At 36.6% G+C, this 27016-nt stretch overlaps 1 protein-coding gene and 1 pseudogene across 50 annotated transcripts in view; one reads left to right on the top strand and one right to left on the bottom strand.

Annotated features, from left to right (window-relative positions):
* Positions 1–27016, bottom strand: part of ANK2 (ankyrin 2) — a 679068-nt gene that overhangs the window by 92430 nt on the left and 559622 nt on the right. For 46 of the 50 annotated variants that reach the window (XM_058721568.1, XM_058721573.1, XM_058721572.1 and 43 more), the window contains 7 exons: positions 21903–22001; positions 15137–15334; positions 12126–12224; positions 11415–11513; positions 6396–6593; positions 1600–1698; positions 792–890 (listed from right to left, as the gene is read on the bottom strand). In XM_058721568.1, the coding sequence (XP_058577551.1) occupies positions 792–890; positions 1600–1698; positions 6396–6593; positions 11415–11513; positions 12126–12224; positions 15137–15334; positions 21903–22001 (891 nt within the window). The remainder of the gene's footprint in view (positions 1–791; positions 891–1599; positions 1699–6395; positions 6594–11414; positions 11514–12125; positions 12225–15136; positions 15335–21902; positions 22002–27016) is intronic. The other 4 variants (XM_058721610.1, XM_058721571.1, XM_058721603.1 and 1 more) reach the window with 1 other exon arrangement.
* LOC131508135 (U4 spliceosomal RNA) lies at positions 12031–12112 on the top strand (annotated as a pseudogene).

Consider the following 27016-nt stretch of genomic DNA (forward strand, 5'->3'; position numbering starts at 1 on the left):
AAAAGGATGACTAGGTGAGAGAACTCAAGAGAAGGATTTCATAGCATGGAATAAATGTCAGGTAGGAGACTGAATGATGAGTGATAAGATTTTAGGTACAGTGAGTTGACATTAATGACCTATAGCGATGTAGAAGTTAGATCATTATGCCATAGCTTTGAGAGCTTTGGCCCTGAGGCAGACTGTCTGAGTATGAATTCCAATTCTTCCAATATATACTCTGTGACCTTCGATAAGTTATTTAAATTCACAGTGTAAAATGGATAGGACTAGCATCTGACTATGAGGTTATTTAGGGATTAAATGATTTAATATAAATAAAGTCATATATAATGTATATGTGACTCACAGCTTGCATTTAATAAATATTAGTTTAAAAATTAAAAAAAAAATGAAAGGCTCAGGGTCTAGGCTGCATGTCTACATTTCTTCATGTGGAAAGAGGGGGTGACAGGAAGGCAGGCCAAGGCCTTGAAACAACATGAAGAATCAGCTAGAATATCAAAGTGTTCTAACAGGCTTTTATTGTATTCTGTGGTAAATTGTTAACTGGATATGAGCTACTTTAACTCTACAATAAAAGTAGTTCTGAAGCTAACCTACCTAGCTGTCAAAGGTTATGAGAATGAAAAGTCTCAAACAATTGTACAAAACTATATTGCTTATTCAAAATCACTTCAGAAGAACTACAAAGAAAAAAAGTACATTTGTAGCTATGGTGAGCTAGTGAAGTGTCCACAAGGCAGAAGCTTTCTGCTTACAGAAAATAAAAATGAGTACACATATTTTACCTTGGTTTTTGCGTTGACATTCGCACCCTGCTTCAGAAGAAAGTTGACCATTTTCACATTTCCATAGTGACAGGCCACAATTAAAGGAGTATAACCAAGCTAAAATAAATAAATAAATAAATAAATAAACAGACAAATAAATAAGTACTCTTAATGGTTAATACTCAAGGAGAGAGGGATTAGGAAGAATTTCAACTATGGTATGATGGGTAGAAATTCTATTCCACTGTGTAAGTATTACTTAGCAGATTATTGACACTTTTTATGGATACAAATACGGACTGAAGCAGATCCCAGAGCACATGGAACTTCAGCAAAGGGAATTAGACACGTGTGTGACGTCATCTGACAAAGGCCCAAGAGAGACACAAATAACTGAATCTGAAAACAGAGATGAGAGATGGAGTCTGATAGCCGGATGTGGAAGAGATACGTGAAAAATGTAGCTTAGGTGGGCTTGAAAAGTTTCATGGCATAGAGAAGGAAAAGGCAGTTTAAGACCAAGGGCTTGGGGGCAAGTAAGCACAGGAAGAAAACAGCAAAGTCACCTTGACTGGCAGAAGCAATAAGGGAGAGAGGGTGGACTTAAGCCAGCACTGTTTTAAAGGGTCCTGCTATCACCATCTCCATTTAGACTCGATTCCAGCAAAACTGGAGAACCGTTATAGATTTGTGAGCAAAACAGAGTCATAATTAATTCAGAATGGACTTTTGAGGAGAGCGGCTTGGACTTGGGTGACCTAAATGGGGGCTACTGGGAGTCATCCAGTTCAGAACCTGTCACAGTATTCAAGGTGATTTGCTTTACCTTTGTGTGAGCATCCTGGTCAGCCCCATGCTTAGTAAGAATGTCAGCAACATTCACTTTATCTTCCTGGGCTGCAAGGTGTAAAGATGTGAGTCCACTCTAAAGAGAGAAGGGAAGCAAATGGGTATATTTGGAAAAGAAAATATATTTCATCATCTATAATGTCATAGCTATTAAAAAAATCCCAGAAAATTCACAGGGTCTCCCAGAACCTGCAACTTTTGATATCTAAGACAAACCCTCAAAGTTAATATGTCTTTCCATTTATGACCTATTCTCTAAGTTAATCAACACTTTCAATAACAAATTACATTTTCTACATTTGGGTACTTATAATGTACTTAAATATTTATATTATATATGTTGTATTTATGTTATATTATAATGTGCTTAAAATAACTAAGCTAATAAGCTTCCAAACAACATTCATTTTTTTTTTTAACGTTTATTTGTTTTTGAGACAGGGCCACAGCACGAACGGGGGAGGGTCAGAGAGAGAGGGAGACACAGAATCTGAAACAGGCTCCAGGCTCTGAGCTGTCAGCACAGAGCCCGACATGGGGCTGGAACTCACGGACCGTGAGATCATAACCTGAGCTGAAGTCGGACACGTAACCGACTGAGCCACCCAGGCGCCCCAACATTCATTTCAAATCCATCTGTGCCACCTGCTGAAATTAGTTATTCCCTTAAATAATCAATCAACCAACTTCTACTTTATAACTGTAGCAATAATCTGTATTTTCATCAATAAAATATCGTCTCAATGTAAAAAGTGTACAAGGTTACAGGAAATGAGTTGAGAACAGTTTTCTCCAGTACCCAAGGATAGTATACAATCTTGGAGTTTCCTCTAAATACTAAATAAAAAGTGACCCCATCATTTATTTTTTTTAATATTTTTTGTGTTTATTTATTTCTGAGACAGAGAGAGACAGAACATGAGAGGGGGAGGGGCAGAGAGAGAGGGAGACCCAGAATCGGAAGCAGGCTCCAGGCTCCGAGCTGTCAGCACAGAGCCTGAAGCGGGACTCGAACCCACAGACTGTGAGATCATGACCTGAGCCGAAGTCGGACGCTCAACCGACTGAGCCACCCAGGCACCCTGTGACCCCATCATTTATATACAGCACCATAAATCGGCCAGCTTTATGTAAAATGTTTGGCATATACACATCAAGTAAATATTTTGATTATTTGTATATGCAACTAAAGTACAGTTATGAATTAATACAAGATGAAAGAAGAGGGAAAAGCTGGTTTAAGTCAATGCCATAATCTGGCAGCCCCACTACATGTGCAAGTAGTTTCTAACAAACAAAACTGACATTAAAAGAGTCCCTTTAACATCAGGATGAGATGGAAGATAGACCTTTTGCATTAAAATGTGCTCACTTCTTGGGGTGCCTGGTGGCCCAGTTGGGTAAGCATCCAACTCTTAATTTTGTGATTTTACAGTTGGGGAGTTTAAACCTCATGTCGGGCTCTGCCCTGACAGTGTGGAGCCTGCTTGGGATTCTCTGTCTCTCCCTTTTTCTCTGTTTCTCCTCCACTTCCACTCTCGCTCTTTCTCTCTTTCAAGATAAATAAACTTTGAAAAAAAAAAGGACTTTTTTTTTAAGTTTTTCTCAAAATAAATAAATAAACTTTTAAAAAAGAGGACTTTTTTAAAAGTTTATTTGTTTGTTTTGAGAGAGAGAGAGAAAGGGCGAGTTGGGGAGGGGCAGAGAAAGCCAGGGAAAGAGAGAATCCTAAGCAGGCTCCCCACTGTCAGCACAGAGCCTGATGTGGGGCTTGAACTCATGAACCATGAGACCATGACCTGAGCAGAAATCAAGAGTCAGATGCTTAACTGACTGAGCCATCCAGGTGCCCCAAAATGTCCTTCTAAACAAATACTATACGGTCCTAAATTTTGAACAACATGAATATAAGGACAAAACAGAAGATTCTTCCTCATTTTGAGTTTCTTCATATGAAAACAGCAAACATAAAAATATTTCTCTTTATGGACACAATTGGTCTTTTAAAATGTCATTGAAGTGACTACGAAGAGAAATGATCATCAACTATCTCAAAGATATTTTAAATGGCATGTCAAATGTATCTGCTGTTTTCTATACTATTTGCAGAATAGATTTTCTACAATATAAGATTGCAAACTAACAGCCCAGATGAGAATCCTCTACACTTTTTTATGATAAAATTGCATACCTAAATCAAATTATGAAAACTTTTCTAATAAATCAAGAAAATAGAAGATGTTGAAGGACTTCTTTTCAAAAAGAGGAACTTATTTCCTGAGATGCCCTAGTGGACTCTACACCTGTTTTTTCATTATCACATGGTGATGGGATAAGAAATGTAATATAATTTCTATATTTTAGTTCTTACTGAGAAGTAATCATTTGGAGAGTATGAAATTATTGATTTCAGTTGGTCTTGAATAGCAAAAGAATATATGCATGTTTCAAAAGCTTTGGAAAAATGTATTATTGGCTTTGCTTTTTACCTGCAGTTGCATTAGCTCATTATAATACCAACCAAAGAGTAAGGTTATATTTTTATAGATAGATTCTATATATTGTATTATTATTAATATATATATAAGCGTATTCCCTAAAGTTTTATTCTAGTGACAAATACTTCATACCTTCATTTAGGGCAGCACTCAAATCTAATATTGAAATCATTGTTATGAAGATAACATAATTAGTTTGTGGTTCAGAATTGAAAATATTTCTTCACTGTGAAGTATGCAACTCAAAAATATTCATAAATATTCACTGACTGACTGATAAAATTCCCTCAAAGGAAGTAATATGTTTAGAAGAATACTATCGGAGAGTACATAGTTAACTGATTCCAGATATGAGTACACCATTTTTACAAATTAAAAATAGCAGTATCAGAAGCATTGCATGATCAGTTTCATGAAATGCCTAGAATTTCATTCTACTCAAAATTTTGCTTGATTTGTTTATGGATTTCTTGTGTTTATTTTCAAATGCATATTTGTTTTTAATGGACAATAAAAACTCTCTGCCCTCTTCATATACTGATGTTAAATGAAGTATTCTACCATTGGTCTCCTAGTGAGAATATCCCCAGTAGGTAAATGACCACCTGAATGGCATGGTTTAGATGACCACAAGGAAATCCATGCCCCAGACTGTAATGACAGCTGATACATTGAATGTAAGGCTTAATCATGTTCATTCATGTTAAAATATAAATAAATATCTTTTGGAGAGCTAACTCTATAATTATTTCTGGCTATAAAAAAGGATCTGTGAGGACTTTAGATAGAGAACAGAGAAGTGTATAAGGGTAAGGGATTTCCTGGAGCATTTCTGAGTGATAAAGACACAGAAAAGGACTCTAGAGGCATTCAAGACAACTGTCTTTTTCATAGTTATTTCTAAAGGACATAATGCTACATAACCTATTGGTAAATGTTATTAAGACCAATTTACAACTGAGTCTCCAAAAGCATTAATTAGCTCAACGGTGAGATGTAGAAAACACCGTATTTGTGCGTTTGTGAAAAATCCTAAGAAACTTAATTTTCACTAAACCTATAACTTGTCTTACATAAAGCATTAAGAGATCTAAATGATGAGCTAACTTGGGGCACCTGGGTGGCTCAGTCAGTTAAATGTCTGATTCTAGATTTCAGCTCAGGTCATGATCTCACAGTTCGTGGGTTCAGAGCCCTGCATCAGGTTCTGTGCTGTGTCAACATGGAACCTGCTTGGAATTTGTTCTCTCTCTCTCAAATAAATAAATAAACTTAAAAAAAGTAAAAATAAATATATAAATGATGAACTGACTTATAAACATAGGCTTCAACTTTTAGTTTCTCAGCAGCTGGCTCCAGGGGAGTATACGTAAGTATAATGTTTTACTATACATTAAATAGATAGGTAGGTAGGTATGCAGGCAGGTAGGTAGGTTGAGCTATAGATATATATATAGAGAGAGAGAAAGAGGGAGATGTATAGACAGACATGTACTTGTAAAGTCCAAATATTTTCATATTTGAATAATATCTTTTCCTCTTCTTCCGTTACTGTTGCTCTATTACAGTTAATGTGCTTGTCCTCAGGAGCCATTTTCTGGAGAAAGGCTTAAATGACTGAGTTCTTTATTAAAAACACTAATTCCCTGGTCACCACCACCACAACTACCCAAGCTAGGCTGAAGTTGGCTATACAAACTTCTAGCGAGTTCCTTGTCCCCACCCCCCCCCAACCTCTCAGGTGCCTCTGATGCTCAATCAGGCTCCAGAATGGCTTGGGTAGTGGCCATGGACCAACAGCTTAGAAGCAGTTGTTTGGGCCAGATCCCAGAGAACTGTCACCTCTCTCTGTATCCCTCACTCTTACTGTCTCTGTCTGAAATTTGGGATTATGACCGGCAGGTACTATGGCAATCTGGATTGACTTCTTAAACTGAAGTGATGTTACCTCTTCGGAGCTATGGGGTCATCATTTTGCTCACAAAACACAGAGAAGCAGAGACAGTAGATCTGCAGAGACAGGTAAATGAAACTGACTCACAGGGAAAAGTCAAGATTCAGAAATGTAGCCATATAGGCAGAGAGTCTGCTTCTTGCTTCCTTGTGGTTTCTTGTTCATCGGAAGACTTGACTGTTACTGTCCTTGAATTCTATAAGAGATCTCTATTTACTTTCAATATATCCCCCATTTTTTGTTACACGTTATCTTTGATTGGTTTCTCTTTACATTCATCTGAGAGACTCTTGGCTAAAACAAGAGGCAAAAACAGAATACCTTAGTTGACATGTGAATATTGGCTCCCTTATCCAGAAGCAAGGTGACCATATCCGTGTGCCCCTCCTGTGAGGCCAGATGGAGTGGGGTTACTCCTTGCTTTGTTACAATGTTAGTCTCTGCTCCATAGTTCAGGAGTGTGGAAGCGATCTGCATTTGATTCTTCTTGGCAGCAATATGTAAAGGAGTATAGCCATTCTATAAACAACAACAAAAAAAAAAAAAACAAAAAAAAACACAAAAACAAAAACATATATACATTGTAAGTTTAACATTTGCCTTAATATATATCTTTGCATATATATTCAAGTAGGAATATATATTCAATAGGAAATAAGAATCTCTAATCAATAGAAAAGTTAAAAAGTGAGTTTACAGTAGATCTAGATTCTTACCCATTAAAGTTCCCGTCCAACAACACCCACTCGTATCTTTACAACCAACATCAAAAGACACCCATTCTACTGTAAGACAGGTATAGATACAAAAACGCCAAAGCTTAACATCTCTTTTTATAATATAGGTTGTCTCCTGCAGAGCAACATAAAATAAGCCAGGTTCCTCTTCCCTATAACTGTCCTTTAAATACCTGGAAATGGTTTTCATGTCTCCCTTTACTCTTCTTTCCCAGGTTAAACTTCCCCAGTCCTTCAACTATTCCTGATAGAAGCCCCATCTCCAGACCTCTCCATTAAGGAGGACCTGTTCTGGACTGATTTTAGTTTGTCAACACTGGTCTTGAACTGTGCTACCCAGAACTGGATGCTATGCTTTGGATACAGTTTTAATAGTACAGAATAAAATGGAATTTTATATTGTATATTTTATATTGTATATTTGTTATAACACTCCTGCGACTATGCTTCTAGCTGGATTGTACTTTTTACTTATTCAATAGCTATTTAGTAAGTAGCTAGCACATGCCAGGCAGACTGTGAGGATATAAAGGTGGACAAGATACAATCCCTGTCTTTAAGTGGTTGCATTCTAATGGAAAAGATATTAAAAAAAAACTAGCTTATATTAATCCTGTGGCCAGGTAAAATCCTAGATCTTCCATTCCCTCTATAACCTGTGAGCTCAAAAATAGAAACATGAGGCTACTAGTTTTATGTGGGAGTTTGTAGAGAGGACCAGAGGAATTCAGACTTTGCTGACAAGAGCTACACCTTAAACCCTATACTTGGTTAAAAGAAACAACAAACAGACCCGTGAAACAAATGTAAGTCTGGAACCTATATTGTTCCCTTTCCTTTTCTTTTTTCAAAGGTAGAATTTTCCATGAAAAATGTGTAATAGAAACTAAAAATGGTGGTTTTGACATTAACTGTGTTATAACGAAGGTAAAGGCCGCATAACGATCAATTGCTTCTTGTGAGTTTATCCTAAGAGGTCATTTTAGGTTATGTTATTTCCTGAAGCCTAACTGCAAAGGGAACCAAAAAATAAGAAGTAGTTTTCAGAATTTAAATGTCTTTATATGCCATCATCGAATCTTGTTCCTCAATGTCCTATGTTATCTACCTACTCTGCCCCCCCATTTCTCCAAGTAAAAGTAGGCCTCTTTCAGTTCAAATAAATGATATTTCCCTTTCAGCTGCTGATGAAATCTGGCAACTCTCCTTAGAAGCCTTTTCATGATATTATCGTAGGTCCCAGATGCTTCAGGTGTTCTAGAACACTGCACTTAGAACCAAGAGCTCCTTTAAAGGACACATAAATTTTTATGGACCATATAAGTTTAGTATTTTTTTTGGCACTGTAGTGTATTTTCTTCCATCCAAACATCTCCCATCCCTGCACATAGGCTCTACGCAAATTAGATGAATTATCAGAATAAATTTACCAAGGTTAGGAAGTCAGAGACTTAGGTGGATGAGAACAGCAGGTTTTATCAAAACAACATAAGAGATCATCAAAGAGAGTGTCAATTTTGACAATATAAGAGATCTGACTGTCCAGTAGATACTTGACCTAAAAGATCTGAAGAGCCCTCATACTTCATGTACAGTGACATTTTTTGGAATCAATAACTAAAAAAAAAAAAAAAATCCAATAAAAACTAAGAAAAGCTCTGGGCTCTGGTAGAAAGAAGCAAACAGATTCTAAGGCCCAAGAGATTACGTCTGAGGCTGGGACAGGTGGTTGCAGTGAATAGTCAAAAGTGGGGATGGGAGGGGTGCCTGTGTGGTTCAGTCGGTTAAGCTCCGACTTCAGCTCAGGTGATGATCTCGTGGTTCATGGGTTTGAGCCCCACGTCGGGCTCTGTGCTGATGGCTCAGAACCTGGAGCCTGTTTCGGCTTCTGTGTCTCCCTCTCTCTCTCTGTTCCTCCCCCGCTCATGCTTACTCTCTCTCTCTCTCTCTCTCTCTCTCTCTGTCTTTCTCAGCTTCTGTGTCTCCCTCTCTCTCTCTGTTCCTCCCCCGCTCATGCTCACTCTCTCTCTCTCTCTCTCTCTCTCTCCCCCTCAAAAATAAACAAACATTAAAAAATTTAAAAAAAAAAGTGGAGATGGGAGTGAGGGTCCAAACCAAGAAGCCTTTTTGGAGTAGTCCCAGAGGACTCATGCTCATTGACAGGCTGGGGTGGATGAGTGGAAGATACCAGAGGAGTCTCCTGAACACCCATCCTACTGTGAACTCCGGAGCAGAGGATTGCTCCACCTGGTCTTCTGGACTCCATGCATGTGGCTAAGACCATACACCATAGAGGCTAGAGATCAGGGATATATTTGTCTCTCTGGCAAAACCATACAGATTATTTTATAATTTAGATCTTCTCTCCCAAGTAGATTGAGAGTCTCTTGTGGGAGGAGAACAATGTTTTACCACAATCCTTTCTTTATACATAGGAAGAGTTAAAAGTATTGTTGGGTATTGATGAAATCTTTCATATCTATGTTGATAATGGCCAGCCTGGAAAGTTTATGAAAAAAATACTGGCATGTTAAGTGAGCAGATATTTTTTATTCCATTGAAATAGTTTCTTAGCCTTCATTCTTTCATTTAAATGTATTGAGAACCCACATAATACTGTATGAGGTAATTCAGGAATATGTAAATGAATATTACATAATTACTGTCCTCAAGTATTTATACTCTAGCAGGAAGAAAGACATCAAATAAATACAGAATTGATGAGATTACTAAGAAAAGAGTATCAAGGAATAAGAATGATAAGCATAATTATCAATATTTGTCCTCCTTTTTTGATAGTTTAAGTATTTTATTGTTAGTGTATATTTGTACCAATAAAATATGCATACATATGTAATGTATAAATATATGTGTAGACATATGTGTAGTTATATGTACAAAGTTGTGTATATTTATATGTAACATACTTATATATGAAATATATAATATTATACAGAGTATACTTTTTATATAATGTATCCTAATTTATTATATATGTATAACTATGTAATTTAAATAGACATGTGAGTACATATGTACATATTTGTATAATAGAAGTAGACTAATTCTCTCTCTACTGCTTTGGGACACAGTGGACCTAGTGGTTAAGAGTGCTGGTTCTAGGGGCACCTGGGTGCCTTAGTAGGTTGGGGATCTGACTCTTAATCTTGGGGTTGTGAGTTTGAGGCCCATGATGGGTGTAGAGATTACCTAAATAAATAAATAAATAAATAAACTTAAAAAGAAAAAGAGTGCTGGTTCTAAAGTCAAATTGCTTTAGGCCAAATCTTAGCTCCATTGCTTTTTAGTCATGTGACTTTGAACAAATTAACCTATTCAAATATCACTTCTTTATTTGTAAAATAGAAATTATTATGACACCAATCTCAAAGGATTATTATGAATTTAAATGAGATATTGCATGTAAAGTGGTAGGCACAGCGCTTGGCTAATAAACGGTAGTTGCGCTGTTTTATTATGTCATCTAACATTACATGACTATTTTCCTAACAAAATAAATACTTTTTCTTTTTAAATAAATCCTAATATGTTCTCAATACATGTTTGCCGAATGAATTAATGAAAGGTACAATGATTACTTTATGTATCATATGACATTCATGTGTATTTTCAGTGTAAATAAGGGACAGCTCCAATGGCGAAAGATGCCCTATCCATAGGTACAAGTCTTAGTTGGGACCATCTCAGAAATTGGTGCTACATGTACACCAAAAAGGAATTCCTAGCCTAGGGACTTAAAAGGATGTATGTTATAGTTGACATGGATGAACTATTTAAAGAAAAAGAAATAAAGAGTCTTACATATACCACAATGAAAAAATTGAAGTCTAAAGGAATGAACAATTCAAAGGTTATGTTATAGGAGAACACGCTGTTTACAGGGGCAAAGAAAAAAACCTATCTGCCTTTATGAGGTTTCATTTCTCAAAATTCAAAACTTCAGTCTCTAAAACAGAGTGTTGGCAATAAGAGTCATCTCTATTGGTTCGTAGGCACATCCCCTTAATCTATACTGACTGGTAAAAAATCTTAAACGACTTTGTGGAAGCTACTGGTAGAAAATTTTTTAAAAAGTCAATATCAAAAGCTACTATCACTAGAACTACTTGCAATTATACCATAGCGTGTGTTTAAAAAATTCCCTGCAACAACATGGATGCACGTAGAGAGTGTTATGCTAAGCGAAATCAAAGACAAATAACATATGATTCCACTCATGTGTGGAATTTAAGAAATAAGACAAACAACCAAAGGAAAAAAGGGAGAGAGAGAGAGAGAGAGAGAGAGAGAGAGAGACAAACCAAGAAACAGACTCTTAACTATGGAAAACAAACTGATGGTCACCAGAGGGGAGATGGGTGAGGGATGGGTGAAACAGGTGATGGGTATTAAGGAGGGCGCTAGTCATGATGAGCACTGGGCGATTTATGGAATTATTGAATCACTATATTGTACACATGAAACCAATATAACACTGTACATTAACTATATTGGAATTAAAATTTTAAAAAATAAAAATTCCCACGTGCGGTCAGATTATAGTTATACCCTGTATCTGTAAACCCTTTTCTGCGGTCCTCACCTTGGCAGTGGCATGAGGGGAAGCACCCTTCTCCAGTAACAGCAGTGCCACCTTCTGGTTGTCATAATGAGCAGCAACATGGAGTGGGGTAAGGCCATTCTGTAAAGGGTGTGTTTAAATTCAGCATTAATAAATTAGCGTTAGCTGCCCTGAAGCTACCAAAATGCATGGAAACCGATGTATATTAAGTCCGTGTTAATTAATTAATATGGTCAATAAAAAATCAAATAAATGCCTAATGGTTTTCATATTAGAAATTTAGCTAAAACTGAAAACGCTTGGTTGAGCTTAAATTAGCACAGGTTATCTTGATACCCACCATAAAAAGAAGTCTAAAATGCTATGCAAGAATTACTACGTTAACATTGCAAGGGCTCTTCTAAATTTAGAGATGTTCTGGGCCCTGTTGTGACAAGAACACACATTGGAGGCACAGCTTCAAATGCCTTCTAAATTGGTGTGTATGTGGACAGGTCACGGACAGAGAGCCATCATGTCTATTTGGCATAGTTTCATCAGTTGCTTTCATATTCCTTTCAGGAGAGTGGGAAAAATATCCTGAAGCACAGATCTCCAAAGCTTCCAACTTGACTGAGTTATAAAAATGTCACATATTAGCTTTGCGCAGTGGCAGTATCGTAGCCAATGAGGTTTATCCGAGGCGCGATTATAGCTAATTGAAAAATGTCACGTATTAGTAAAAACGTTTACCTTCCCTGCGGAATCTGCGGCAGCACGGCGTTGCAAGAGGAGTTTTGCCACATCCAGGCTTCCATACTTGGCTGCTACATGCAGGGGGGTGAAACCTTTCTGGAATGTGAAGAACAAAAGTAAAATGTAATATTTATTTTTGTGACTCCTAACAAAACTTGTTTTATTTGTTAACATATTAAGCAAACTATATCGGGGCTCTCTATTTGGGAGAAATAATGAGAAGCATTAAACCTGTGAGCCACAAACAAGGACTAGAAAAAAAGAAGGAAATTTAACGCACAAGAGTTTGACTTAATAGACTGAACAAAACAAACTTTATTTTGAGGGCTTAGAAACTGAAATTTGACTTTATGGGGTTGGGATTTATAAAAGCTACCAGTGTCCCTAAAATGGCTCTCGTTAGTGAGTTGGGCAGGATGTAGACGGGAGCTTGGCTTTTTCTTGTCTCTAAAATTAATAGAACTGAGACAATAGCTGCCTTCTCTTTATAATACCTGAATTCCAAATTTCTTCATTTAAATTTTAGGATATTTCAACAGCAATGGTAAAAAATATATATATTATTATTGTGATTCAGTTGATTTGTATCTTCTGCAGAAATAGCAGGATAAAATGGTTGACAGAGAAAAAAATGTTCACTACTAAAAAGCACCTCCCATCCTGTTATCCCCTTTCCCAGAAGACCTGCGCTGTATAAAAGACCAATTCCTTTTGTAAAATACACTTCTACTTCTGGCACAATGTTGAGCCGATTGACATCAGACTTTTAAACCCACCACAGTGTAAAGCTTTTTTAAAAGAATTCTCTCTTACCCATGTTTATAGATTCAATGACTTATGTGCCTGACTAATGCCATTCTCTGTAATTAGTAGTGTGTTACAAAAACAGCCAAGTCGCTGGGCTCAGATCTCAAGGATGGCACAGTTCCTACACCATGATCTCAAATCCATCCTCTTGGCCAGACAGTCTAGCCACATGCTCTTCTGGCACTACAGTGGAGTGGGAGAATTCTAAAGCTGACCAGGGCCTGTACAACACACAAAGTAAATGTGCCTGCGGTAGGTGGTGTAAGATATAGCTTATCCTTGGGACCATTTAAGCCTTCGTTGCAATACAGAGTATCTCCCCAGAAACAATATTGCCCGTTCACAGTGTCACCACCCAAATTACTTTTAAGATGTTGTTTTTCTTGTTATTTCTTTTTGAACCCTTTGGCACTAATAAGTCCTTGGAGGAGAGTGAGTCTTTCACTTTCTCCAAGTGTGGGACAAACATAGGAAGTATTTCCTCCTCCTTGCACTAGCCCATTTAAGCCAACATTTACTGTTAATGTGCTCCGTCTGCTCAATGCACACAATGGTTGGGGTGACAATCAGGATGAAGAAGAATCCTTTGAGAAAAAAACCATGTGGTAAGGAAGAAAAATAAATGCCTTACCCTTAAAGTCCTGCTGGAAGAGTGATCCAGCCCCTTTATAAATTTGGAACCTATTACTAGACAAAACTACACAGAATCTTTAATGTAGAATCACAAAATAGAGGTTGGAAAGCATCTCAAGTCACACATTCCTTCTTTTCCCTATGTTAACCTCATCAGGACTTCATTTACCCTCTGATATGTATAAACACTCCAACAGCTTTAATGATGATGAGTCAACTATTCATCAGAACCCCAGTGAGTTCCACTGTTAAACTGATCAGTTTAATACTCCCTTCCATTTGACTGCTGCACTTTTCTATTGCTCTAGACATATTTTTGAAATCCTAAACAACTTTGGAAGGCACCATATTTTAGTCTCTATTTCTATATTTTAGATACTTGAAATTATTTACCACCTTCATCTGACGAGACAGTCACCCAGTCTCTCTTGGGTGGTTGTTGTTGCTATTAGTAGTTTGTTGCTTAGTTTCTGGGTTTGGGTTTTTCTAAAAAAATGACTTTTAAGTTCCTGGCAACTCTTCAGATTTCAGCATTTGAATAGGTATCAATTTCTTACATTGAAAACATGCCACAGGCAACCAGATTAAGTCATAGCTAGCGGTTGCCCCTTCTGCTAGTACAACAGATAGGACAATACTACTCCAGTTCATACTTCTCCCTCAGATGTAGTACTTATGCTTATTTACTATGAGTAAATTGAAAATGTCTTTTAAATAATATGAATCACTGCTGTACTCATGGGAATTGTTTTGCCTTGCAAACAACCCACTTGTGATAGGCTCTAAACTTGTCTCATTTCCCTACTCTTCTGTACTCGTCCAATTTCTTTAGCACTGATTAGCTGAGTGTGTTTGTGTTTTATTCTAAGTCACATCCACAGAGTGAATTTCAAATAGGATGTATAAAGTGGAGAAAGATTATTCTGCCCCGGCATGAAACTCCGAACATAAGTCAAATTCAGGCTGGCATATACAAAGAATACACAACTAATGAAGCGATTTTCTAGCACAGCTCTATTTAGAGACTGTACATACCCAGGCAAGAATATAGCCTATAAATATTAGAGAGCAGAATTGGAATGATAACTGGCTGATACCACAGTTAGAAAATTGCAAGATCAAGTGAGGTAAACTTCTAGATAGTACTAAAACTCTTAGCAAATACAGTATTGCCAATTTAATGCAATTTTTTTCTTCATTAGTAATACTAGTTCAATGTATTTGAGAATCTTATATTTTTTCTCTTGGGACTACATTATACATTTTATGATGGAAAGAGAAGAGAAAGTGGCCCTTGCTCTATGGAAATAATCTCAGTTAAAGCACTAGACACCTGTATTAGAAACAATACTAACTAGAAAGATGGAATCTAGCACTCTTTACTGAAGGTATGGTATGGAATTTCACAATCCCCTTTGATGATTTAGAAAATGAATCTAAAATATTTAAATAGGAAGAAGTCAGAGGCCTAAAGGAGATCTACCTTTCTTGATACTCTATCTAGTAGAACAGAGGAATCCTGACTCAGATCCTTCCCGGTCCATGTTGTCATGGAGCCATCCCCTTACCTTGGTAGCTAAAGAGTGGGCTGCTCCTGCTTCCAAGAGGACTGATGCCACATCTACCTGGCCTTCCCTGGCAGAGATGTGCAGGGGCGTGTACCCATTTGTTGTGGCTGCATCTGGATGAGCCATATGTTGTAGAAGCAGCTGGACAATTTCTGTCTTACCAAGGCGAGAGGCAATGTGCAAAGGCGTCTGTTCCTCCTACAACTCAAGTCAAGTAAAAAATTAGTGCCAAAACAAGCCAAACTTCACGGATGACATATTTCACTCAGATGTTTCCTGATGTCTTCTTGGAATTTCTAGTAGCGCCTAGCCAAAAGGATATTATTACTACTCTGACCATGATTTATGGCATATTTTGTTATGGAGGTGACTTGTTTGGTCACAAAATCTTCCTTAGACTTTTTTAGAAGTATGTACTTTCATGAACTTGGTCATTGTTTCCAGGGCACACCCACATGTTTCTCAACTCATTAAGGCTTTAGCCCCCACTAATGCTTAAATACAAACCAACTCATGGTTCTGAGTAAGAAAAAAAATCTAGTCCAGAGGCCTAAGACCTAGATTCTCATCCAAAAGCTTTCATTAAGAGACAGTACTTATTCTGGGAACTATATCCAGAGGGAAAAAAAGGGATCCAGGGAAAACTGTTCTTACTTAACTCAAACAAGCCAAGGATACAAATGCTGGTCATTTTCTTCAAGAAGGGACTGCATAAAAAGAAGATATCATAATCTGATTTTTTTTAAAAAATGCTGTTCCAGGAAACACTGCATATAGTTCTGGGACTTGGATCCAGGACTTCAAAGATGAAATGGAACTCTGGCAAGAAGCAAATGGGGTTAACTATTTGCCGAGTGCTTTTCATTTAGAAACACAGAGAAGACATAGTTGGTACTACGAATAGGGAGAATAGGTTGGAGGAGGCTCAAGAAATCACCTGACTCTAATGTGTAGTCAGAAAAATGCTTTCATTTCAGTGTTAAGAGAACCAGGCCAAGCCATCTTCTTATAAAAAGAAAGTTGAGTATAATCTTAGTGATGAAAAAAGGTATGTCTTTACAATCTGTCCAAAGGCATGTGATAATCAGAGTGAGGAAGGAAAATCTGGGCCAGCATACTGAGCTAAGAATGAATGGAAAAAAGATATAATAGAGTGGGGGAAGAGCTGTTTAAATAAATGCAGTGTCTTAAAGTACCAGAAAAAAGCAGTATTCAGGATGAGAGGAAATAGCATTGTATGAATTTCAGGGTGATGAAAAGTAAATAATAAATAACAATAATACAAGTATTTTAGTAAGAGAATTGGAATTTTTTGAAAAATTGCAATTTATAAACTTCCTTCAGGTATGATGCATACTTGATCCTATTCTTACAAAAGACCTGAAAAGAAGGTGTAAAATGTAGTATTAGTATCATTTTCTAGAAAACTGAGATGAAGAGGAAGTAAAGTAGTTCTCCAGGACTGTCACCAGGCTATTAAAACAGGACTTGAACTCAGGCATTGGATTCAAAAGATATTTATTCCTCTATACATTCTACAGAAATAGACACAGTTACATTGGCCACTGAGGAAACTAACAGAATGAAGCGACTCTCAATAGGAAAGGAGACTGCAACACTTCAGAAGATACAACTGTTTTTAAATATATAGCAGAGAAAATAGACAAATGGGGAAAACTGCGTTATGAGGATAAATGGAGAGCAAAACAACAGCAATAAAAGAACTGAAGAACTTGAGAATAGCTATCATGAATATCTGTTGTTTCCGGGTTTCCCTTCTTGCACTTCTGCCCAACAATTTGATAGAGGTGGGTACTGCAAGTGACATAATCTAAAAGGTGTTCTTGACGAGTGAGTGGAAGAATTGGGGCAATGAGGACATCTTAATCTAGGGCTAGTAACAGCCAAGTATTTGGTTAAGTTATCCTTTGGTTCTCAGACTACAGAGCATTCAGGCACTTGATTTTGTTTCCTTCATTTTGTTTTTGTTTTTGTTTTTGTTTAAGTTAAGAAATAAGCTGTCTTGCCTACTTTCTTCAACTTTTGGTACAGTCCTATCTGAAAGTGAAAAAGAGAAGAACAAACAAATTTGGTTAGAAAGTCTTCCCAATGGTAACTAGAGATATAGTTAGTTATAGTTATATATATATATATATAGATAGATAGATAGATAGATAGATATAGTTATATCTATCTATCTATCTATATAGATATAGTTATATATATATAGATATATAGTTATAGATAAGACCTCTAAGGTTTGCAGAATTATTTATTTCCCTGTTGAACTGCAAGAGTTGAATTTGCTGTCCCAAGCTAAAGTTAATTCAAGCCAAGGCAAAGAATTGGGAAAGCACAGAAAATAATATTGATGGAAAGAGATTTAAAAGGGGGGGGTGGGTTAGCTTGATCCTCTAGGCCTCTTTCAAATATAAGGGGCAATAATTATTCCCTCATCATAAAGTGTCATTGACTGTGATACAGCCTGGACCAGGAAGAGATGAGTTCTGCCTTACTACCACAAGCTACAGTCTTCCAAAATTAGGAAGACTTGCTGAGCCCCAACTCCTTTACCAAGGGTCAGCAACAGTAATGGCTGGGACAAGGTTCAAAGATTTGATAAAATTTCTGCTATTCTTAGCTAACAGGATTCCCAGGAACCTAGTCAACTGGGAGCTGACTAAAATTTTAAGGTGAATTAAGTTTCAAGTGAGTTTAAGCCTAGGGGCCTTCTTATTGCTCAATCCCTAAAGCAAATGTCAGCCCCCCATATAATGCCAACAGAACATGGGCACCTAAAGCAAGAGAGCTCCCCAGTGGGCAGGCTCCAGGGGTTCTCTCGGTCATGTCCATGGAGGATACGGGAAAAGGAAGAACCTTGATGAGAGCAGCGTCTGAGGGCAAGCATATGGACTGACTGACGAACTTATGCCACTGTAGTCCATGCTCCCCAGTCTGTCCAGCAAAATATGCCTTACGTTCTTGACTGTTGAAGAGAGTATGCCGCTTGCACTTTTCAAATGAGAGATACTGTTGTGAGTACATGATTTTTCTTTCATTATAAATTAGGAGTAGTGCCATGATTATATAACCAGGAGATATTATTTCCAAACCTGATTAAGAAGTATAGACTATCCAGAGAACTTGCCCTTGGAGTTCAGTGTAGTACCTGAGTGTAACTGCTGACCATCTCCCCTTTGACACAGAGTGAATTATAAAGCAATGTATTAGGTTAACAGAGAGAGTTTTCAGAAGCGCAGGCATGTGCGTATGCTTGCTGGGAAACCAGCAGGTAAAACAGAACAGATAGATGTTGGTTTTTCTGTTCAATACTCTTCTGGGAAGAGCCCTCCCTCCTTCCCTCCTTTGGGGGAAGGGGACATCCCACACTACACGTGGCTCTGGGGGGACTGCCAATCATCTCATCCTGCCTCTTGAATGGGCAAGGAACCCAGGCTTGATAAGATAACCTGGCCGTAGTGAGCAGCTCAGGTGGGAAATGTGACTAATTAGAATCCTGTTGTTTGTTTAGATGAAAGAGATAAGGGCTCCCTTTACATCTGAAACGTTACATCACATAATGATGTGAGCAGAGAAAACCTAGGAGAAAGACACAGAACCAAGGAGGAACCTTTTTCTCATCCTTTCTAATTCCATGACCTCAGGCAAGACAGCAACATTTTGAATTTTAGAACTCTAAACCACCCTACAACACAGGGTTGTTCTGTGTGTTGAAGAAGATAATTTGTGTTAAAATGCTTTATGAAGTATAAACCGCTGTACAAATGTTAACTAAATCAAAGATTTCCAGGGAAACCTAAAGGGCTAAATAAAAATAGAAACTCATGGTGAAAGTACAACTTAAAATAGAACATGTGAAAAGGAAAACCATAGCTTCTTGCTGCTCAGCATAATCCCAGGATCAGGAACATGGGCATCACTTGTGAGTTTTTAGAAATACAGATTTTGGGCCTCATCCCAGCCCTACTGAGTTCAATCTGCATTTTAACAAGATCCCCAGGTGATGTCATGCATAATGACCTTTCATTAGCATGCCTTTATATAAGGCTATGGCAGTTTCTCCTGTCCACCACAGAAGGATGCTATAAGAAAGGAATTTCACTTGCATCCTGGGGTAGGTGGTGGAGTTGAAAAAACAAACAAAGGGTCATAAAATGTGATACTTAAATAAGGAGGAATAAAAAATTATAGATGTTTATATATGTAGACCACGGCATTAAACGTAGTTGCAAAAGAGAAGCAAAACAATAGAATTGATGGAATTTGCGTGTAAAAATAAACACATACATAAATGTTATAATATTTCACAGTAAAGAGTCTGTAGCCCGTGGTTTTTGAGGAAGGGGTTGCAGATGGTACCCAAAAAAGCATAAGGTGATAAATAACAGGTTAAATTGATAACACAAAAAATTGGCAAAGATATATGAAAATAAGCAAATTTCCTTTAAAAATAGAATAAATTAGAGGTGTCTGGGTGACTCAGTTGGTTGAGCGTTTGACTTGGGCTTAGGGTCATGATCTTGTGCTTCACGAATTCGAGCCCTGCATCGGGCTCTGTGATGACAGCTCAGAGCCTGGAGCCTGCTTCAGATTCTGTGTCTCCCTTTCTCTCTGCCCCTCCCCTTGTGCTCTCTCTTTCTCTAATAAAATAAAATAAATAGAATACATTAAATTTGAATATAGAAAGATATTAAGCAGTTTAATTTTGAGAGATAAACAGGAAACCCTTTTACTATTAAATATGGATTACAAATATTTACTAAAAATATTACCACATTTCTGGTAAAAATACTGAAGTTCATGATACTCAGAGTGCATTGATTAACTATATGTATGTATATATATATATACATATATATATATGTATATATATATGTGTGTGTGTGTGTGTGTGTGTGTGTGTGTATTTTTTTTAATAACTAATGCCAGGTAAGCTTGAAAGGAAATGAGAATAGGTGGAACACAGAAGGTTTTTAGGGCAGTAAAACTACTCTGTATGATAAGGATGGATACATGTCATTATACATTTGTCCAAACCCACAGAATGTGAAACACCAAAAGTAAACCCTAATGTAAACTATTGACTTGGGGGGATTATGATGTGTCAATGTGTGTTCCTCAATTCTAACACATGTACTGCTCCTGTAGGGAAAGTTGATAACAGGGTGGCCTATGCCTGTGTGGGATCAGGGAGTATATGGGCAATCTCTGTAACCTCCTCTCAATTTGCTGTGAACCTAAAACTGCTCTTAAAAACTAGTCTTGGAAGGGGTGCCTGGGTGGTTCAGTCAGTTAAGCATCCAGCTAAGGTTCAGGTCATGATCTCACAGTTGGTGAGTTCAAGACTCACACTGGGTTCTCTGCTGTCAGCGCAGAGTCAGCTTCGGATCCTCTTTCCCCCTCTCTCTGCCCCTTTCCCACTCGTAGGCACTTGTGCTCACTCTCTCTCTCAAAAATAAATGAATGTTAAAAAAAAAAAAGTCTTGGGGGTGAGAGGAAACAAGAAAAGTGCCAAGGCAGAGAAGAATACATTTTGGATAACAAAAGCTCTAAATATATAAGAACATAAAATACCAATGATGATTACCAAAGAACATAAATTACATTGCTCACACAATGGATAAAAAGGCAGATAAAATCCAGAAGGACAAGAGTAATGTTAAGGCTGCCCATGTTTCACTGTATTTTTCATGAAAGTCTGTAGAAAAAATTCTATTAAGTTCATAGAGTCAGAGAATATTAAGGAAGTCTGCAAAGGAGTTTCAAGTCCAACCTTTATATTTTAAGGACCTAGAAGTGCAATGACTTGCCTGAAATAACAATGTGTAAGGACTCCAGCCAGATGTTTTCATTCTAATACAATACCATTTCTAAAAGGGAGTCATGATGGTACAAGTCAAGCTGAAGTGAGTTCTAGCTTAGGTACTTCAAATATTGAAGCAGAGAGAATCCCAAAGATGCTAGTGCAAAATAAATAAATAAATAAATAATTAAAGGAACGATGTGAAAAAGGAAATTGAAGGTATAGTACACTGATAAAAAATTACTAGCATATTCAGTGTAGACGAAGAAGGTGAGAAAAGCAAATGGGAAGTGAATTTAAAAAAAAGGGAAGGAAGGAAGGAAAAATCAAGCTGTGAAGGGATTTGAAGCAATTAGAAACAAGAGAATCTGATCAAGTAATCTCCAGACCCCAACTGTTCTACTTGGAATCACAGAAGTGCAGACTGTCTAAATACGTAAAATCATAGTAAGAAGAAAAGTATAATTCATGATAGAAAGGAGGAAAATAATAGAGATAAAGGTACAACATTAAAACTGTGAGTATAATTTGCTTGTAAGTAACTAGTAAGGAATGTCTGTGGCAATTTGATTGGCTTATGGTATGAAATATATTTTAATATGCATACTATGTCTATAATACGGCAAATTTTTTAAATTCATGAAGAGATATAAGTGAAAGTGTTTCCATAGGTTAAAAAATTATTAGGCTAGTCAATGCTATATTTCTTAGAGACTAAATTATACATTTTTTTCAAAGTTAATGTTTCTGAAATTGGGGTGCATTTTCCATTGTGTATATTTACTATACCATTTCTTTTTTTGCCTGTAAAACTGCTATTGAATTGATACTTTCGCGTACAATCCATGGCATTTCCAAGTCAGGGACATGAAGAATAGCATTCCGTCATAAAGGTGAAACTCATGCACGCAGTAGGAGAGAACCTCCGGCACCAGCACGTACCCTGGCTCTGGCATCGACAAGGGCACCATTTCTCAGGAGGCATCGGACCACTTCCACCTGCCCTGCCCGGGCTGCCATGTGCAATGCAGTCTCCCCACGCTGCCGGGAAACAGAGACCATTGAGTCATAAGTAAATTCACTGCTCTGAATGGTCAAGGATGAAAATGTGCCTGTTTGTGAAATTCAGCAATCAATCCAAAGGTTTAGGAAATCTATGAAAAGGTATAATTATTTCATAATTATTTAGTCTGAAACAATACAGTTTTGTATCTTCTCCATCTTCATAAGGATAAAACAAATGTTTTTTAGGTTTTTTTTTTTCAGTCCATGACAAACAAGTGAACTTACCCAAAAATCCGGTATACCCTGAGGTTTAACTTCATAGTTAATTTGGCATAATTTAAATTGCTTTAGATGAGGGGCACCTGGGTGGCTCAGTCAGTTCAGCATCTGACTCTTCATTTGGGCTCAGGTCATGATCTCATGGTTTGTGAGATTGAGTCCTGCATCAGGCTGTGCACTGATTGTACAGAGCCTGCTTGGGATTCTCTCTCTCTCTCTCTCTCTCTCTCTCGCTCTCTCTCTCTCCTCCTCCTCCCTTTCTTCTCTCTCTCTCTCTCTCAAAAAAAAATAAACGTTAAAAAAATACTTTAGTGTTATCTTTTATCCTTCAAACCTAAAATCTGTCATTGCCACACTTGACTATGCGATTACAACTTGACCCCATTTTAAGGAGAAACTCTACATGCTAGATCAAGTCAACACAGTGCAAAAAAAAAAAAAAAAATCACATCATTTGTACTATACATAAGTCATTCCTTTTCAGAATTCAAAATTTACTTCCAAAATAAACGCTTTTACATTCAATTTGTCTTTGTGTTGTGAGGCTAGACGATGGCTATTCACATAAGAAATGTGATTTGCCCCGGATGTCCCCTATTTATTATTAATGAGCATATTTAATTATAGACGGTTATTTGAGAGAACTACCAAGAGATGAGTAAAGCAACTGTTAACAGCGTCATCTGTTGAGGTGGGCAGCACCAGGCATCAGGTCATTCCTCAAGTGTTTTCATGCCACATCAAGATAGGGCACACTTGTCAGGAAATGGTAGCTTAAGTTGCAGCATGAAGGATGATGGTTAGATGAAAGGGTTTTTGTCATTGAAAACTTTGTTAAGTACTGCCTGTGAGAGAGGAGTTTTTGTTTGTTTGTTTTAATCAACGTATTTTAAAACGCCATGTTGTTCTGAAGAAGGCAGGGGTTCATTCTTCCAAACAATTTTATAGTTATAAAAAACCAACACACTGGAATAGAAGGGATTACTTCTAGTCACCACAACTGTTCTAGAAAATAAAGCTGATTTCAACTATGTAAAGTAAACCACTCCAAAGAAATGCAATTGATCTTAAGTTGGTTGTGGTAATTGCATATTTCTGACAAATTCCAGTGAATCATTTCTTCTGATTCCTTGCACAACTTAAGTTTGGCACATAGCTCACAGTTCATTTTATTTCCTAGTATCAGAGACCCATTCCTTATGAAGTTATGAAAAATTCATTTCAAATGATTTGATTTTGAAAGCATTAACCTGGATGTCTACTCTATTTTTTTTTTCTGTTTTATTGATGATTCACTTATCTTCTAATGGCCTTAATGATGACAAGTTTTGACTTTTGTAAAGTAAATGTATCTGAAGTGTGCTGTCTCATAAAACACATTATTGGAATAGCAATATTTGTCCTTAACCTTTGGGTGTATGGCAAGATTTTTCCTCTTTGGACACCCACGATTTCAAAATTGTTTTCTATATCACTTAACCTGTCTCTAAATAGATGAAGTTAAGATCTAACTATTAAACAATCACAAAAAGCCCTCGTATCTTTATTCTATTTCTAAGACTAACAGAAGTATAGCAATTTTACTAATGTTAGTAGAAATAAAGACAAAAATAAATTTCCTTATAAGAAGTTATGGTGTCATGAGTTCCTACTTATGGACGGATTTATATGTTTAGTTTACAAGCCAAACTTTATCAATAAGGAGTTTTCAGAATGTAAAATGTTTCCAATACTAGTCTTAATATTTCCAATAACCTTATTTTATTTTATACTTAAAATGAGTTATTTTTATGATATTTATATATTTAAAATCAATGAGTTAGATATAAAGCCTAATCTAAAATATTAAACACTATATTCAAAGAAAAGTTATATATATATATATATATATATATACATACATATATATATATACACATACACACACATCTCTCCAATTTAAAGCAATGGTCTTGTTCATTTCTTATTTAATGACTCTGGGGTACTTGATTTTTATTGTAAATTTCCCTAACCCTTTTATATTTACATTACCCTTGTTTATACATAAGTATAAATAAAAAAATGAAAGAAGGCGTATATTATTTTAATGACTTCCATTTCTTGATTGTTGGGTACCTCATCTTATTCAACACCCTTGTTTTCTTTATCTTAAACTAATTCACCTCAAGTACTGGGGGGAATTTTTAAACATAATATAAAGTGTGAACTTTGGCATGAACTCATTGATTTTTATATGCGAAAACTTGGTAATATCTCACACCATACTCTGGACAGACCCCAAAGTGCTTCGTTTTCGACTCCCATGGTTGTCAACAGATACTTTGGATTATGGATGTATTACAACTGGTAGTTCCACTTCCCAGGTTTTAAAGTGCAAAGTGCATTTGTGAGCTTTCCAGAAAGGAAGCTTTGCAATAATAATATCTGTGCGTGATTCAGTTATTGGCACATCTCACACTTGGAATGAATTTTGAGACAAAAACAAGACTGGCAAGAGAATGGGTACGCTCATGTCCAAAGCAGGTACTAAATTTTTCATGCCCCTCTTCTCAGTTGTTAAAACTGATTTGGCCGACAGCTACATTGACTTCCACTTTGGCTGCATCAGTTGGAAAGCATCAAAGCACAACAGACAGCATTACATTCAAAAATGCAACAGGATTTCAGGCAACACACAAAGGCTCCAGGGGTGGGGTACTTTGGGGTCAGGAAATGACCAACTCTCACACAGCGCGCAGGCAGTCAGGGTTCACACAGTTTCTTCATCTGCACAGAGTTTTGGATCCAGTAGTTATATCCTCATGTCCTGAGAATGCACAAGTTCACAGGCATCCCACTGCTAGAGAAATGAAATTCCTCTAAATGTAGGTTGCCAGATTTAGTAAATAAAAATACAGGATGACCAGTTAAATTTGAATTCCAGACAAACAATGAATAATTATCTTAAGATAAATATGTCTCAACTATTGCACAGGACATACTTATACTAAAAACAATTACTTGTCATTTATCTGAACTTCAAATTTAACCAGGAGTTCTGTATTTTATCTGATAACCCTATCTATCTACACGGTGTCTGCTCCCTGAAGGACATTTAATACAAAAAAAAACAAAAAACAAAAAACAAAAAAACAAAAAAACAAAAAAACAACAACTAGGAAACATGTTAAGAGGATTACATTAGCAGGTGCCTCTCAAGTATTTGTTTTGAGGGAACTGAAGGGAAAGAGTATGTAAGAGACAAGTGAGAAGATAAAACAAAGTGAACTTTATAGTGACTGGTAGGTTGAAGTTTAGTTTGATATTACAATTACCGAAATTGGGATTTCGCAGCCTAAAGGATGCGAGCATTTTTTTATTGTTTTGATTAATATTTTATTTATTTTTATTTGAAAATCTACACATAGCCTACATAGTGCTTTTCTTTTTTTTTTTTTTTCTTTTTTTTTGCAGAGGGGAGCATATGAATGTGGAGTAAATCCATAACCATCAAATGGTTTGGAATTGGTCAGTTAAGAAACAAATTAACAGTGGCCATAGAATCACACAACCATTTCATGTGGAGTTTCTTTGAAGATTCTATAAAATTCTCCCCTCAAAAATATTAACCTAGGGGATTTCAATAAAGCATCACATAGAATATACTTATATATGTTACTCTTATGATAACATAATTTAACACAGTATCACCATTGTTCCTTGATCCTGAAGGCATTGAAATGTAAATACGGAAAATACAGCATAGTGGGAAAATATACAGAGCACTTTCCTTGAAAGTTACTGGTTCATACAGGTCTCAGTTTAAAAAAGAGAGGTGGTCACCATCTCTGCACAGAAAAAGGATTTGGATTACTTTTAAAGTTCTAAGAAGTAACTAGAAATTAAACTCAAATTGGCATGTTTTTAAATTACTCTTATCCTTAATGGAATAATTAAAGATTAATTTATGATATTATTACCTTCGGACCAATAAGCTATAATTAGGGAAATATAAACATAGACTATATTTCAATGATTTAATGGTTTTATGCTCCAATTGGGAAATAATATAAAGAGAGAGTATTAAATAATATTTAAACCAAATTAATTCATCTCACATGGATTTTGTCCATGCATCAGAAACTTAGCACAGAAATAGTGTGTAAAATGCAAAGACATGAGAAAGTGAGAGGGAATGCAAATGAAAACATTCTGTTTCACAACTCAAATGGAATGATATACCAAAATTTAACAACGGTAGTCAATCAATTGCTTTTGAAAATATGACTCAATAATAAGCACTGATGCTTATTGGGGGAGAGTTATCTCTATCGTATACTTAAAAAAAAATCTCAATATTCCAGTGGCCCCCTGTTGAGCTCTAAATACTGACTACACCTTGTGCAGGGTAAGGAGAAATTTTGCATTCAACGATCAAAGTTTAAAGTGGCAGACTCCAAGAAAATTAAAGAAACATAAGGAAGTTGGAAGTTAAAATCCTAATTCAGATTAGGCAGAATAATTCTGGGACATCCAGTAGTCCCTGGCAGAATAAACGTCTGGAGATCAACATTCATTTCAAGATACACGAAAAAGTCATAATGGTATAATTATTTCAGGTAAGAGAGGCTCCACTCTATCAAACAAAATGAAATCAAAATGAAAAATCAAAGTGAGGTTAGAAAATGAAAAGTCCATGTTATTGAAAGAGTAAGAATCTGATATCAAATGAAAATCCATAATATGGGTCTATCTCTGGTTAACTATCTGCTATGAGTCATTGTGGTACTGAC

The sequence above is a fragment of the Neofelis nebulosa genome, chromosome 3 (genome assembly GCF_028018385.1).
Source record: "Neofelis nebulosa isolate mNeoNeb1 chromosome 3, mNeoNeb1.pri, whole genome shotgun sequence".
In the NCBI taxonomy this organism is placed as follows: domain Eukaryota; kingdom Metazoa; phylum Chordata; class Mammalia; order Carnivora; family Felidae; genus Neofelis; species Neofelis nebulosa.